The sequence below is a fragment of the Taudactylus pleione genome, unplaced genomic scaffold (genome assembly GCF_031769625.1).
Source record: "Taudactylus pleione unplaced genomic scaffold, aTauple2 ptg000436l, whole genome shotgun sequence".
NCBI classification, from domain to species: domain Eukaryota; kingdom Metazoa; phylum Chordata; class Amphibia; order Anura; family Myobatrachidae; genus Taudactylus; species Taudactylus pleione.
Window position 1 is genome coordinate 3,582,853 of NW_028284838.1, and position 17,020 is coordinate 3,599,872.

A 17,020-nucleotide genomic window follows, 5' to 3' on the forward strand; every position below is an offset into this window, starting at 1 on the left:
CCACATTGTATCCTGCACGGTAACCGACTCACACTGTATCCAACCCACACTCTGGACCTCATTCAGAGCCGCTCGCAAAATGCGAGCGTTCACTCTGAATGAGGGCGGCCGCTTCTATGTACAGAGACGGCCTCCTGGCTGCTCGCTAGGCTGTGGGTGACCACCCACAGCTTTAGCGAGCAGCCAGGTTGATGGTCGCGATGGTCAAGACCATCGCGACTTGTGACGAGACCCTTGTGGTAGGGTCTCGTTTACCGCAAGCCCCAGTGAGCTTTCGGCTCTATTAGAGCCGGAAGCTCACCACTGACATCACGAGTGATGTCAGTGGGGCCACCCCCAAACGCCAGGCATTCCGTCGGGAACGCCTCCGTTTGGCCAGCCACCCCCCCACCCCGCCTACAAAACGGTGTATATGTCCAATGCGTCGGCGGAAGTCCAGAATAAAACACCACAGGGCAGGTAAGTTTCAAAACTTACCTGTGTTGTGGTGTCTTTTACTGGAGTGCCGCCGACACATTGGACATATTGGGGAAGTTTTTTAACTTTCCACGGAGGGCACACAGGCTTGTTTATTTTCACGTGGGTGTGCCATCCACAATGTCTATTTATATATATATATATATATATATATATATATATATATATATATATATATGTGTGTGTGTGTGTGTGTGTGTGAAAAAATCCCAAGCGCCTAATCCTGAAATAAATATTAAATAGATAGTGAAAATACATGATATTGCGTGAATTCAATTGGAAAAGCAACTTATCTTTAATAGTAAATCTTCAGTCCCCTGACCATCCATAATTCATACATAAAAAATAGAAAATAGGCAAAACATAGTGTGTAACGTTGTTTCACTGCATTTAACAACTGTCACTGTATAGTGTAGGAGTTAATGGAACTGCAGCGAGTCCCCTATGTACATATTAATACTCCAATAGCTTTTAAAGCATAAAAAAACAGTTTTATTCACAAAGAAATGTCCACAAAGATGCAGGTAAGCAACGTTTAAGAAATAATATATATATATATATATATATATATATACTCATATAGTTTCCGCATACACTTAGTTAATTAGTTTGCTGGGGTGCAGCACCAATCCTTGATCTGGGATAACTCCACAGGAACAAAAAAATATAATATCTTATAGGGGTGCACCCACCAGTCTGCTGCAGTGGCTTTCAAAACAAGATTGCTTTATTCCATCATACAAATAGATTCCATTTGTATGATGGAATAAAGCAATCTTGTTTTGAAAACCACTGCATCAGTCTGGTGGGTGCACCCCTATAAGATATATATATATATATATATATATATATATATATATATATAATACACACAAATACCAAGCCCCAACACTCCATGCCAATCAGTAAGTACCTTGCTCAGGTGCCATCCTATATACACAAACACACACATACATACATACAGTATATTCACGCAAACACACATATGCACCACACAAGCCTATGTCACACATACATTACACACACACATGCATACAAATATACACACACAAGTCACACATACATTATACACACACGTACCTTGCAGCATCGGGAGAATGTGGATGGTCGATGGGATCAGGACGGGACTTGGCAGGCAGACACATGTTAATATGCCCTGCCCCCCTTGCGGCAAAATACTGCGATTCGCGGGTCAATTGGGAGAGCGGGGCCAAATGACACGATTCTAATGGAATCGCATCATATTGGCTCCACCTCTCCCAACTGACCCGCGAATCATGGCATTTTGCCGCGAAGGGGGAGAGGCTTAATAACATGGTGCCTGCTCTCGCGTCTGCCAGGAGTGATTTCTGGGTACTCAGGGGTCTATTTACTAAACCTTGGATGAAGATAAAGTGGACGGTGATAAAGTACCAGCCAACCAACTCCTAATTATTCAAACATAGCCTGTGACATGACAGTTAGGAGCCGACTGGCTGGTACTTTATTGCCGTTCACTTTATCTCCATCCAAGGCTTAGTAAATATACCTCTCAGAAACCCCCCCTTTGCGCGAGCTACTGTATGTGTTCTCAATAATCATGATATTAATCTGCTCCTACTTTACCCACCATGTGTCACATGGGGCCTACATTTATCATACAAAAAAATGTGCACAATCCTCCAGAAACTGTAGTTTTCTGACACTTGTCACATTTTCCAGTATCCGGGCCATTTACCAAGGGGGTACTACAACAGATGTCAACTCATTCCCGCTGTTACTTATCACAAAAGCAGACCCAATAACTGTCTATGGGGAACACATAAATGCTCCATTTACCAAGCATGCGCAGAAGATCTCAGGGTTTCTGGCACATATGGCTGCCAGCAGCATGTATAGGGGGGGTCCTCTGCTCAGCACACAGTGAGGTCTATTCTAGGTGCAGGGGACGGGACACAGGGCAGTCCTTTACACATGGGCCCATGTGCACTATACACCCTGCACCCTACGCCACTGCTCTGGTCCATGGGGTGAGGGAATATATGAAAGGAAAGATATAAATCGCATATGCGTCCATATCTATATTTGACTAAATCTTAGGCTCACAGCACCTTACACCTGGCATGGCAGAATATACAAGCACATACTAAAGGTGCGTTACTGTGAAAGTAGGGCACCCCTGGAGATGTAGTCTAATGAGACTTGGATGAACCCCCAATATGCGCCTCTTGCAGGTACTGAAGACCCGCTGTAAAGATACGTGGTGGTGATGATGATGATACCAGAAGCTCTGTCGCAGCTTCTGATTGGCTGATTGCATATTGATCTCTCTAGCTGATATTACATATTTAATTAACACTGCAGCTATATTGTGTCAGGTTTATTCAGATTTCTTTTTTGTCAATTCTATTTAGACTATTGCAGATAAGAAGATATCCACTGGATTTATAAAGCGGTAAAGAATGGATATAGAAATGTTTGTCTTATATTATGTGGGACACTGCCAATAACATTGTGAAGACACTACAGTATTGTGTTAATATGATTACATATTATTCTGTATGAATAACCTAATGCGACTTTTGAATTACTTCTAACACTGTTAAGCAGAGCCTGCACGTTCTAACTATTGATAGCATCATTTTTATGTGTATGTCCAGAGCGCTAAATGCGTCCAAGTCTAAATAAGGTCCATGAAAGTATATGAGAATATTAGCTATATAAGGGCATATTGATTACCTGAGCTGAGACTGAGCTGATAATTTTCCCACCCTCCCACATAACCTCACTTCCCACCATTTCTTTAACAATTGATGGCACAACTATCTCCTCTAGCCCCAAAGTGCGCTGTCTTGGACTTATCCTGGACTCATCCCTCTCCTTCAAACCACATATCCAGAATCTCTCACAGTCCTGTTGTTTCTATCTTAAACATATTTCCAAGATTAGACCATTTCTCAGCCAGGATGCCACTAAAACCCTCATACACTTACTGTTCATCTCCAGATTGGACTACTGTAACCTCCCCCTATCTGGCCTCCCCAACTCCCATCTCTCTCCTCTCCAGTCTGTCCTCAGTGCTGCTGCCCAGCTCATGTTCCTCTCCAAATGCTCTACATCTGCCTCCCCTCTCCTAGAAGCCCTCCAATGGCTCCTCTTCCCTTTCAGAACCCAAATCAAGGTTCTCAAAGTCACTTACAAAACCCTCACCCATTCCTCTCCCATTTACATCTCTGATCTCATCTCCCTTCACTCTCCAGTCCGCCCTCTTCATTCAACAAATACACGCCGCCTCTCATGCCAATTGATTACTTCCTCCCACTCCCACCTCCAAGAATTTGCCTATGCTGCTTCCCACCTTTGGAACTCTCTCCCTCTCCCCATCAGACTCTGCACCTCTCTACAATCCTTTAAAAGGGCTCTCAAGACCCACTACTTCTTCAAAGCCTTCCAGCTCTCATCTTAACTTGCTGCTACATGCACCTTCTTCCCTGTCTACCCCATCTGTGTCACACCTGTTTGTTTTCCTCTTCCCTTTAGAATGTAAGCTCTTACGAGAAGGGCCCTCTACCCTCTTGTGCTTCTCCTTACTTTACTTTCATCTACTTCTTACTCCCCACTAAGTCAAGCAACACTTGGTTGCTTATCTGGGTGTTATGGTCGCTTTTACACTGCCATCAAATAACCCGGGTTATTGCACATGAACGTGCAGAGACTTGGGTTACTGTGCAGTGTGAAAGGATCCAGTTGAAATAACCTGGGTCGAGCGACCCAGCATTTCAACTCAGGTAACAAGCAGGGTTCAATGAGTTCAACGAGTTTAACCCTGCTCGCGGTGCAGTGTGCACTGTATAGGGTGATGGGGTGACGTCACCCGTTCACACCACACAGCAAGCTGGGTTGAACTCATGTTCAACCCTGCTCGTTACCCAGGTTGAAATGCCGGGTCGCTCAATCCAGGTTATTTCAAAGGGGTCCTTTCATACTGCGCAGTAACCCGGGTTAATTGATGGCAGTGTGAAAGGGGTATTAGTTTGTGTTAATGTTCCTCAGTGGTAGATACAGTATATCTTGAGACACGGACACCTCCTAACATACTGTAACTAACACTGTAGTTTTGGTTTAACTGTCTACTTTGTTTGTGATAATGGCAGACAAATTTCCAGGCAAAATAGTTTTACTTGGCGATTCTTAGCCCTAAGCTAATGGAGCCCATACGTCTAGCCTGTATTGGGTGCAATCAGGGCCGGTGCAAGGTTTCCAGGCGCCCTAGGCAAGATTTTGAAAGCGCCCCTGCTCCCTCCAATTCATAATATGCCACACGTTAGTCTCCCCAGTTTGTAATATGCCACACAGCAGTGTCCCAAATTCATAATATACTAGTATATAGTTTATGCCACATAGCAGAGAACCAAAATCATAATGTACCTCATAACACTGCCACAAATTCATAGTATACCACTCAGCCATGAATTATGCAATTAATTTTTTTTGTGGACTCAGCGGTGCCCTCCAGTGGCCAGCGCCCCTAGGCGGCTGCCTAATGCTGCCTAATGGTAGCACCGGCCCTGGGTGCAATTCTCCGTTCTGCTGTCGCAGGAGGATTGGAAAAATTCAACATCCTGGACAATCTCAATTCTTCCATCTCGACCCAAAAATTGTCGGAAACAGTGATTTCTGGGATTGTTAACATACTGAATTTTCCTGATTCCCAACGAACTGCCAATCATTGATGTCCGGATTGGATCAGCATCTGCGGAATGGGGAATAGAGAATCAGGCCATAGATGTACGCCCTGCATAAAACAGTTCAACTAACTAACAGATCCGCCAACAGTTGTGGCGTAATTTATCCCACCCACTGGCATATTTTTAAAGGTAAGCTCCACCCAAATATATCCTAATTGGCTCTTTTTACACCCATGTCTTTTCTCCCTGAATCTTCTGATTATTTTCGTCGTTTATTTTATAATACCTTTTCCATGCTACATTTATGAACCTCCCTTTGGTTCCTTTTTATAGGGGATTTTGTCCTACTGGGCACCCTCATTTTACTAATTTCTTGTTCCACCCAGTATTATTCCCTCTCCCACTGACCTTCTTCTCTCTCCCTCATCTTCAGGAGAGCTCATTTGGTTAAATGTCTAGCGATGTCAGTTTTTTCAACACTGATCTAACTGTCCGCCATACTTGTCTTTTCTCCAGTGAACTGAAAGAAGTGTGGAATGGTGATTTTCATACAGATTAAGGGCCTGATTCAGAGGCGCTTGCTATTTGCGAGCACTCGCTCTGAATCAGGGCGTTTTTTTCTTTTAAATTTCCGCCTCCAGGCCGCTCGCATAGCTGTGGGTGACCGCCAAAAACCATGAGTAGCACATGAGATTACTGAGGCAGGTAGTAGGCTTTTCCCTGGCCAGACCATGCAAGGTTTACTGCTAAGTGAATTTCACAAAAGTTACCACACAGCAGGGGTCACAAAAAGGTGACACTAAGGTCACAGGAAGACCATTTCCCTGCAGCCCTCAGACACTAAGGTCACAGGAAGACAATCTCCCTGCAGCCCTCAGAGCCCCATACTCCCCTCCCCCCCACATGTCATACTGTGATGGTCAGCAATCCTAGAAGGATCATCAACCATCCTGAACACTGATAATTGGCACCACCAAGTTATCTCCTGAATAGGACAGGTCAATTTTATTAATATGAACTCAGCTAGACTCTGATCGGTTGCTGTAAACATCATCTCCACTTCTAAAAACTCTTACTTTAGTAAATTTATACCCATGTATAATCTGGAATAATTTAACTTGTATCAGAGTCTGTACCTCTGTGGAGGCTGGAGGTCTGGGTTGGTCTCAGCACCCTCCTTCTTCTGGCTCTCATACCATCTAAGCCCAAAGTCTGTAAGTAGTTACTCAGTGTCTCTATGCACTTCCTAATTACAGTATCTGGGACTATGCCATCAAACATTTTGGGCTTTGTCTTCCCTGAGACCTACAATCCCTATTTTCAATAATCAATGGTTTCCTCAGATCTCTGATTTATATTGGTACTCTTTTGCTTCCTCTTTGGAGTTACTTCTCTGGATTTTGATTCTGATTGCTGACAATGAGCCTGATTCAGCAAGGATCGCAACTGCAATTACACACACAATTGGACGATTGTTGCGTTCTGCGCATGCATCGCAGTACGCGTGTGCGAACCAGCAGTGACTATGCAGACCCATCGCAGAGTGATTGACAGGAAGTACCGTTTGGGGGAGTGTCTATGCACTTCCTAATTACAGTATCTAGGACTATGCCATCAAAGCTTTGTCTTCCCTGAGACCCACAATCCCTATTTTAAATAATCAATGGTTTCTTCAAGGCTGCAATCAATGGCTGAGGAACAACATGAAATATCTTAATGATTTTGGGCCTGATTCAGAGCCGTTCGCTATTTGTGGTCGTTCGTTTAAAAACAAGGGGTGGCTATTCAAATGATCCGTACGCACATTGCAGTCTGTTCACACCTCTAAGTCTGAACGAGCGAGCAAAACATACGCTCGTTTATTTGTTAAAAACGCCCCCTGGCCGCTCGCACCATACGTCATGTCCGCTATTTATTAGATTAATCGAGTACATCGACCAGCGTATGAACTGCTCGCTATTCTTGTGGTTGGTGTTTGCTACCACAAATTTGCGAGCAGTTCTGGCTATAAAATAACCCAGTGACGTGGTCAATGACGCTGCTGTTTTAAATATACACACCCATAAAACGCCCGTTTTGACCTTTAAGCACGCCTGCGTTCGGATCTCCACTCCCCATTTTCAAGCTCCTTCCCCTTACCACCCACATACGCCTCATTCTGTCACTCAAAATAGCAGGCCCTCGCTATATTGCGTACCAACGATTTTCCGCCGCACTGACTGGTTCGCGCATGCGTACTAAAAACCGTACGCATGCGCAGATGTGCAAACATCGCTCGGAACGAGCGTACTGCCGCTAACGAGCGGCTCTGAATGAGGGCCTTTGTCCACACTGAAATCTTCCCCTCCTTCTCAGACATTCAATCAACATATCATATCCCCAATAAATAGTTTTTTAAATGATGCAAATCAAGGATTTTTTTTTAACTGTTCGGTAGATAATGTAAATATTAGACCTCTAACCTAAACTAAATCACACTCTCTCCAACAATCATTCACAATAGGCCTTATTGCCATTTTGTATAATGAGATGGCCTCCTCTGGATCCCCATGAAGTTTTCTGGGAGAGAAATCGTCACCCATAACGTTTTCTAGGATCTCACCCCACAAAGTCTTCTGAGGTGAGATCCTAGATAGGGAAGACTGTGGGGAAATACGAGAGAATACTGCCACAAGCTCCCTCTGTGTTATAATAAAAGAAAGAGCTGTACTGTGTTATGCTGTTGGTATTATGCTCCAGTGTACCTGAACACATTCTCTCCAATGTCCCAAGCACATGTTGGAGAGCCTGTCACATGGATGGAACCTTTCTTCACATCTGGTGGAAATGCCCTAAACTCTCTCTTTGGGAAGACATCGGGAGCATGGTGCGTGCAGTTTTAAAAACTAAGGGCCTGATTCAGAGCCGGACGCTCTGACCAGAGCGCTCGCTCTGAATCAGGGCCCTCCTCCATTAAAATGGAGCGTCCTCCTGGACGCTCGTATAGCTGTGGGTCACCACCCACAGCATATACGAGCGTCCAAAAAGATAGTCGCGATGGTCTTGACCATCGCGACCATCGGACTTGCGACGGAGACCCTGCGGTAGGGTCTCCCTGCCACAAGCCCTGGAGTGATTTTGGCTCTATCAGAGCCAAAATCACTCCCACTGACATCACTAGTGATGTCAGTGGGGCCGGCTTCAGACGGTAGGCGTTCCCATGGGAACGCCTCCGTCTGGCAGGCACGCCCCCAGCACGCCCACCAAAGGGGGCGTGCTGTCAATCAACATCGACAGCACGCCCCCTTTGGTTCGAGACCCGGAGCGACAGCTTGGCTGTCGCAGTCCGGGTCTCGCGCATGGGCACGACGGAGCTCCCTCCGTCGTGTGCATGCGCAGTGGGGAACATCGACCCACTTGCGAGCGTACTGCCGCTTGCGAGTGGGTCTGAATGACCCCCTAATAACCCACTTTCTCCCAAATACTTCAACCTCTCTTTGAATTTTTTTTTTTCACTGCTACTTGGAACTAAATCAAAGTGAGTTGTCACATCCTTTCTTCCTCCACCTGTCCAAATGTGGCCTGTTAGAAACACCCCCCACTCCCACCATTCATGCAACTAAAACTAAATAATGGCATAAATACCACATTTATGACTAGAATTGTTAACAACCCTTCTAAGTCCTTCAGCAAAATTTGGGAACTATGGTCCCCATACAACAACATTAAGGTTCTGGGTTACTCTCTGGGCCTGATTTAGAGGTTGACGCAGTGTTGCAGTTGTGACTTTTGTCGCAGTCACTAGTGCACCTGTATGATAATGCTGCAGGAAATATTGGGATGATTACTTGCTGTAGAGCAAACCCAATGACTCACTATCGCCAGATGTATTGGACGCACCATCGAACATTGCAGCTGCCTATGATAGCCGCAGAATATCTGGCTCTATGGTCGTTTGTGTCATTAGAACTGCGTCTTTAGATGCAATCCCTTACACCGACACTCCCCTGACACACCCACCACCGTTAGCCCCCGCCCACCGACAGGCCAGGAACGCCTACTGAAACTGCATGGATCTCCATACCATTTCCATATGTTTCCCCGGCGGTAAACATCAGGATGCACGTGCATTGCGTCTTGGATGCATGCACATAAGTAAAACATTGGGCGTTTGTGCCCGATGTTTTACTAGCATCCACCTCTTAGTCAAGACATCTGTGTAAAGCTTTTAATTTATCCCAAACTCTTTCACCTATGCTAAGCCCTTATGGATCATATGCCTTCCCTCCTCTCTTCTTACAAAATTTCCCATGAGGTTTGCAAAGTTGCTCACTCCCCTTTTCCTCCCTCCTTTTTCATCATGTTTTTAAACCAGATTCAGATCTCTGATTTATATTGGTACTTTTAGCTTCCTTTGGAGTTGCTTCTCTGGATTTTGAGTGTGATTGCTGACAATGGGCCTGATTCAGCTAGGAGCGCAACTGCTATTGCGCATGCAATCGGCCAATTGTTGCGTTCTGTGTATGCATCGCAGTACGCGTGTGCGAACCAGCCACTGCGATCGCAGTGACTACGCAGACCGATCGCAGAGTGATTGACAGGAAGTACCGTTTGGGGGAGGTGACGGCAGGGTGCTCAGCGAAACGCAGGCGTGCCAGTGCATTTGAACGCCGTTGCAGGGGCGTGCATAAATTAGGCACTGTGATGCTATATGCAGCTTGGGTTTCCACTGGGTGCGATGAAATTAGCAATTTCTGAGTAAGGTCAGACCTTGTGCAAGTGTGCGTGAAGCTCCGATTGTACTCAATGTTACCGATGTTTTCGCAGACTTGCAATGTATTATGGATGTGTGTAAGGTAAGGTGGGCGTCCTTAAGTTGTGCTGCAACAGCATAGCGATCACCGAGGATTAACATACTATCGCAGTGAGACTGCGTGCGTAATCGCTATTGCTATCGCAGATGCGATCTGTACTGAATCAGGCCCTATGTTTGTAACGCTTGATTTACTGAATCATGAATAAAAATTATACAAAAAATACAACAATCTACAGCAATGACATATAATATATTACTGTATATATATATATATATATATATATAATTTAATATTGATGTAAAAATTAGAGCAAAGGTCTGCAAAATAAATAATAATGGAGGAATATCTTACACAGGCTGGCCAATTGGACTTCATGCATTTGAGAAGTACAATGGAAATTATCTGCAGAATCCTTATTATAAATAATTTGGCCCACAAATCTAGTAAAAAATAAATTCTGTTAGCGCAGGGAATCTTTCAATCTGTCCTCAGACTTTGATGAAAGTGTAGTAATTGTAGCAGAAGGGTTCACAAAATAAAAAGAGGCTAATCTGCTTAATTACTGGCTTGTCAGTGTGCACTATTGCAATCAGAGAGGAACAGCCACAGGGCCTGATTCAGACCCGCTCGCAAGCGCATAGCGCTTGCAAGCGAGTCAATGGTGGCCCAGTGCGCATGTGCGGCGTGCACACTGTGCGTGCGCGAGCACCGGAGCGAGCACAAAAAGCATTCGCTCCGTGGCTCACTACAAAAGGGCCGGCTGTCGATGTTGATCGACAGCTCGCCCCATTTTGTAGGCGTGGTGGGGGGGTGGCTTCACAACTGGAGGCGTTCGCATGTGAACGCCTGCCGTTTGTGGGCGGCCCCACTGACATCACCAGTGATGTCAGTGGGAGAGTTTCCGGCTCTATTAGAGCCAGAAGCTCTCTGGGGCTTGCGGCCATGAGACCCTTCCACAAGGGTCTCGTCGCAAGCCCGATGGTTGCGATTATCTTGACCATCGCGACCATCATCCTGGCCGCTCGCACTAGCTGGGTGTGGTTACCCACAGCTATGCGAGTGGCCAGGAGGCCGCTCCAAAAAAAAAAAAAAAAACGCCCTGATTCAGAGCGAGTGATCTTTTAGAGTGTCCGTCTCTGAATCAGGCCCTCAGCCCTTCTGAGTTACACATTCGGAAGGTTTGATAATAATTTTTGCTATTTAGACCTATTACAGATGAACATTATTTTATACTATCGGAAATTAACAACAGGAGACGCCAGAGCGACACTCTAGCTCTACAGGAGGCTGTACTACAGTTGTTGGAGTTCCAATATTTCACTTCAGTAATGTATCCTAACACCTGGCCTAATCTTTACCAAATATGCACTTTTAAATTACCCAGAAGGTGACATAAAAATGTTGTGGATTTCAAACTGAGGGTATCATTCAGACACGCTCGCGAGCGCAGGACGCTCGCAAGCGGGTCGATGTTACCCCAATGCGCATGCGCACGACGGAGGGAGCTCCATCGGGCGCATGCGCGAGACCCGGACAGCGGCAGCCAAGCTGTCGCTCCGGGTCTCGCACCAAAGGGGGCGTGCTGTCGATGGTGACTGACAGCACGCCCCCTTTGGTGGGCGTGCCGGAGGCGTGGCTGCCAGACGGAGGCATTCCCATGGGAACGCCTACCGTCTGGGTCCGGCCCCACTGACATCACTAGTGATGTCAGTGGGAGTGATTTTGGCTCTGATAGAGCCAAAATCACTCCAGGGCTTGCGGCCACGAGACGCTACCGCAGGGTCTCGTTGCAAGCCCGATGGTCGCGATGGTCTTGACCATCGCGACCATCATCATGGACGCTCGCATAAGCTGTGGGTGGTAAGTAACCCACAGCTATGCGAGCGTCCAAAGGCCGCTCCACATTTAAATAGGACGGCCCTGATTCAGAGCGAGCGCTCTGGTCAGAGCGTCTGGCTCTGAATCAGGGCCTGAGTGTGCAGGCCAACATTAATTATAGTTTCACGTAACCCTTGATGTTTGGATACTTAACTATTTTTTCTTCAAAGCACTTGTGAACTGTTTGAACCCATAAGATACTATACCATCATAAGACACTGCTTACAGCCGTATAAAACATTTGTTTACATGTGGCGCGCTTATATAGTAAATAATATATATTTACATCTGATATATACAGTATTTTATGTTTTTAGTTATTATACCCTGTGATTATTAAATATTATGAGCATTGAGTAAAAGTGATTGAGCACGCAGGTTCTCTTTTTCTTCCTATATGCGATAGCGAACGTTTTTGAACTTGTCTATTGGAGATCTATACCCAGCTCTTATTCTAGCCATTATGACTTTGTATAATTTACTACCGACAAGAGTCTCCAACCTCACCTCTGCCCCTATGATATTCACTGTAGAGGTCCAGGCAAGGTTTCCAGCTATCTCCACATCTTGTTGAATTTTGCATTGAACCCTTAGCAGGACTTGTACAACAAAATACAGATATCTATGATCTGTCCAGAGGGGAAAAGAATTCTAAAATTAAATGCCCTTTGATGCTTACAAAATCCATTGTGCAAATCAGAGATACTTACTCTTCAAAAAGAAATGCTAAACTTTCTGGTCTCCAAAAATGTGTTTCAACCAAAATTCTTATTGTTTTTGTCCTAAACAAGAAGGGCTGGTTCTCCCATTGTTCTGTGAAAACTCCCAAGTCCGATTTGCTGAAATGCTCCAATGGTATCCCCAATTATCCTAATGTCAGTGGTGGAACTAGTATTCTTTATGAATTGGCAGTAAATTGGGCGGGATGCAGTTCATTTACCGGCGCCCAGAATGCCCACTATACCGACGCCTATCTTTAGCCAGACGCTGAATTCCCGACGCCCGGCATCCCAAACGAAGGTAAGCAGGGAAGGTAAGCTCTTAGCCGCTGGGGGGGGGGAAGAATTAGTTTTAGGCACCCCCGTGGGGACTTAGGGTTAAGCGCCACTGGGGGGAGGTTAGGGTTAGGCACCCCCCGGAAGGGTTAGGTTTAGGATACGGGAGGGGGGGTTAGGCACCACCGGAGGGATGTTAGGGTTAGGCACCACCATGGGGAGGTTAGGGTTAGGCACCACAGAGGGATGTTTAGTGATAGGGGAGGAGAGGAGGGGGTTAGGGTACTTGCCAGCCCCAGTCGGGATCCTGACGGTTCGACTTCCAGCGTCAGTATTTAGTCTGCCAGCAATACATCAGGCGGCATTACATACCGATTCCAGATACTAGGTGCAAAAGGTGCAATTTTGACATCACACCTTCAGAATACTTAGAATCTGCACAACTTCCACATTACATTAATATAATTTCTGGGAGATTGGCCAGCTCTTACATTGTTATACTCTTTGATCAAAGCAAATAGATATGCTTTATATACAAACTGTACTTACTTTACTGTTTGAACTAGGCAATAAAACTTCTCATATGCTAATATGGCAAATGAGATTGAATAAACTCTTTTTGACAGAATGGAGGATCATCCTTTCCAGTATAGCAATATCCTCGATTTGTATGACAGACAATGAGAGCTCTTATGACATTTTCATGGATTGGTACTTAGCTCGGGAGAAAGCTTTGCATACTTCTAAGTCCCCCTGCAATGCTACCAATGTCCTATTAATTGTAAAATATTGCAATAGGCATATCACAAAATGATAGCAATGAAGTTAAATATTCATCACACAAGACAGATATAATACGAGTACTCTGGTATAAGAGGCAGCAGGAAATGGATGCTGGGACATAAAGGTAGCCGGCAGCATGGAGGAACACTGACCTTTTAGAGCTGCATATGAGGCCATTTATTTTGCATACACAGAAATATTTCCATTTTTCCTCTCTCATGTATGACTTGGCATCCCCCTCTACAAACTGCTTCACTGGCTCCCTATCCCCCCCAGAATTCAGTTCAAACGCCTCACCCTTACAAATAAAGCCCCTAATCACTCCTCCCTCTACATCTCCAAACTTATGTTGGTCCACATCATCTACCCCTCTCTCCGCTCTTCCCCTGATTGCTCAATCACCCTGTGTACCTCCACTCATACCTGCTTCCAAGATTTCTCCTGCTCCCACTCCCTCCTCTAGAAGTCACTCACTTGTCAAGTCTGACTTTCTACCAGTCACTGAAAACATGCCTTTTTATTGAAGCTTATCAGCTTTCATACTACTTAGCTCTCCACCCCTGACCTGCTCTTCCTCCCAGTTCACCCTCCAATTATTCACCCACCTCCCCTTAGTATGTAATCTTACACAGAATGATCTCCCCTTAGCACTATGCATGTAACCTATGTTCTTTAGCTTTTGTCTCAAGTCCTCTTCAGCAGCTCGAGAACTGAATGCTTGCCCTAACATTGGGTACAGGCTCGTCAAGTGGCAAACAGCCTTCCCACCTCAGCAACTTCCCATATATTGTTCTCAAAGATACATTAGTTCATCTATTTTCATCCATCCTTCTCTGTCATTTACCACTGTCTGTTGTTCCTTGATATGTCAACTTACATTGTATTGTACTTATGATATGTCAAGTTATGGTTCTACAAAGTATATTCCATTTACGGCACTACGTACACTTTGTGGTATTTTAAAAAGAAAAGATAATAATAATGTTTTATTTGACTGTGCTTTAGTAGAGCTCAGACACATCACTACAAGTATGGCACATGTGCTGTGAAGGAGTGATCATTCCTATTAATGGTCCAATGTGTTGACATAATTGCAAGGGCTGTGGCATGGCCATAAGAATCCCAAAGAGTTTATCCTGTAATGGCTGTAATTTAGTAGGTGGCCTGTACAGGTGCCAAATTGATGCTTCCACAGTGGCATGTACATATGCCCTGCATAATGCTCTATATTTGTGGCATTGTCTGGACTGACGCATGGGAAGATGTGATGACTTATCATACCTGGTGACATGCAGAAATGTGTGAAAGTTGAAGGTCACAAAGGTATTGGGAGTATGGGTATTGGGAGTATGGGTATTGGGAGTATGGGTATTGGGAGTATGGGTTTGTGCTTTATAAGGCAAAGCCCAGCTCTCCAGTCACCATCTCTGACCATTGCTTCTCTGTGCATGCATCATTAACTCTTCAGTATACCTTCGGGTGTCATCTACATTAAAGCCAGTTATTACTATTTCTTTAAATAATACTGTTTTACTAGCCTTGCAATAACAATTTGTCACAATAACTATATTTAACCCTGCAATATCCTGCAATCTATTCAATACTACAATTTCAATACTGTTCCCTGCAGTATACAAAACTACTATACTGTATTTACCCCAGCACTATCCTGCAATCTATTTCAATAATGCTAATTTAATACTATTTAATACCGCAATATTAACAATACTAACCTGGTGAACCTGCAATTTCCTAAAACGTTTAATATTATCACTGCACACTATTAACCCTACAACACCATTATCCATGCAACATCAATATTATATACTGTCATCTCTGCAATAGTGTCCCTACAACCAATATATTATACCTGCAATTAACTTCATAATCTGTGCAATATACTGTATAATCCATACTTAACCTAGCAAAATTATCCGACTCCCTCTCACTTTCTCCTCTCTAGCTGTGTATGTACAATACATATATACTGTCTCACACACTCAGACACAGGTATACAGAGAAAAACATAACATTTCTTATTATCTTACTTGCTGAACTACACTGTGGGCCTGATTCAGACCCAGACGCAAGTGGCCGTTCGCTCGTCCGCCGTACGAGCGGAAATATTTAAATGCAAGCGCTCACTCGTATGTTCGCTCGTAGCTAACCTTCCGCCCCATATTCTCCCAGCCCCTCCTCTAGCTAGCGAACGTTCAAAATAGCGACCGTCCGTCTCCTCTTTGGTTGCAGGGAACGCTCGCACAAGTCAATTCCGGAAGTGGCCCTGTCAGTTTTCGATTGCCTGCTATTTCAATCTGCAAACATACTTGAATCAATTAATGGCAATCACTATATTAATTACCTTAATTGTTATTCACATGTTTGCAATCCTGGTTTTTTTTTCAATGTCAATAAACTTTATTCTTGTTAGTGTGTGTCATTTCTTCCTCAGAATACGTACAGTTTTACCAAGGGGATGGTTTTTCTAAATTAAAATTTTGTTTGAATGCTACTATTGTTTTGCGTTTTTTTTTATAGGCAGATTTTACTACTTTAATTTTTATATTTAAATTAGCTTACGCATGTCACTGCATCAAGCCTATCTTAACTCACATTATATTTGTGAGGGTGTAGGTCACATGACTCATACAATAACCAATAGAATTGTTCCTGTTAATTTACAAAGTACATTAGCCAATCAAATTTTTTCTAGGACCTTTATTAAAACTGTTTTGTGTAAAAAAAATCATTGCCATCATGAGAGCCAACGCTTTCTGTAGGCGGGAGCTACTGGTCCTCACTGAGGTGATGGACGAGAGAATTACGGACCATCCGGCCCCCATCACCAACCTCCGCAAGCGGAGGGCCTACGCGGAGGTGTGCCGCCGCCTGCGTTCCCTCGGCTATCGCTGAAATATAGGGCAGTTGGAACGCAGGTGGTCGGATCTGCGGCGCAGATCACCACGCCTGCTGGCCCTTTTGCGTCACCGGATTGCGCAAAGTAAGTGTTTCTGTGTATGTTTATAATTTTTTGTGTTATTTTTTTTAATTTTTAGGTTGTTTAATTTGTGCCAAATCCCTGATTGCCGGATGACGAAGGAATCATGTGCACTGCCTGGGAATTTGGCATTCAGGGACAGGATCTGGAGGGAGGCATCACATACCACCATTACATTCATCGAGTGAAAGTGCTTTCGGTTCCTAAATATAGCCTCCAGCCTTGCTGGAGGCTGAAGTGGTATGTGAGTGCCATCCACAACCCCTATGATGTGTGGGAAGCCAGCAATTTGGTAAAATTTATCCTTCACCACATTAAGGGAACCCATATCCAATGGCATTTTAATAAAATGATGGAGGTGTTTAAATAGTGCATCCATCACTGCCCTCAGGATCCTAGAAAAGGAGGATTGGGATATTCCTGCTA

The 17,020-nt window shown here is 44.5% G+C and overlaps 1 protein-coding gene across 4 annotated transcripts in view; it reads right to left on the bottom strand.

The window, feature by feature from the left end:
- KCNAB1 (potassium voltage-gated channel subfamily A regulatory beta subunit 1) overlaps positions 1 to 17,020 on the bottom strand; it is a 516,750-nt gene that overhangs the window by 358,358 nt on the left and 141,372 nt on the right. Inside the window, exon 3 of one of the 4 annotated variants that reach the window (XM_088447681.1) lies at positions 5,152 to 5,209. The exons of 2 other annotated variants lie outside the window; for them this stretch is intronic. In XM_088447681.1, coding sequence (XP_088303807.1) covers positions 5,152 to 5,209 — 58 coding nt within the window. Of the gene's footprint in view, positions 1 to 4,884; positions 4,945 to 5,151; positions 5,210 to 17,020 lie in introns of those variants that run through there. One more of the 4 variants, XM_088447682.1, reaches the window with a different exon arrangement.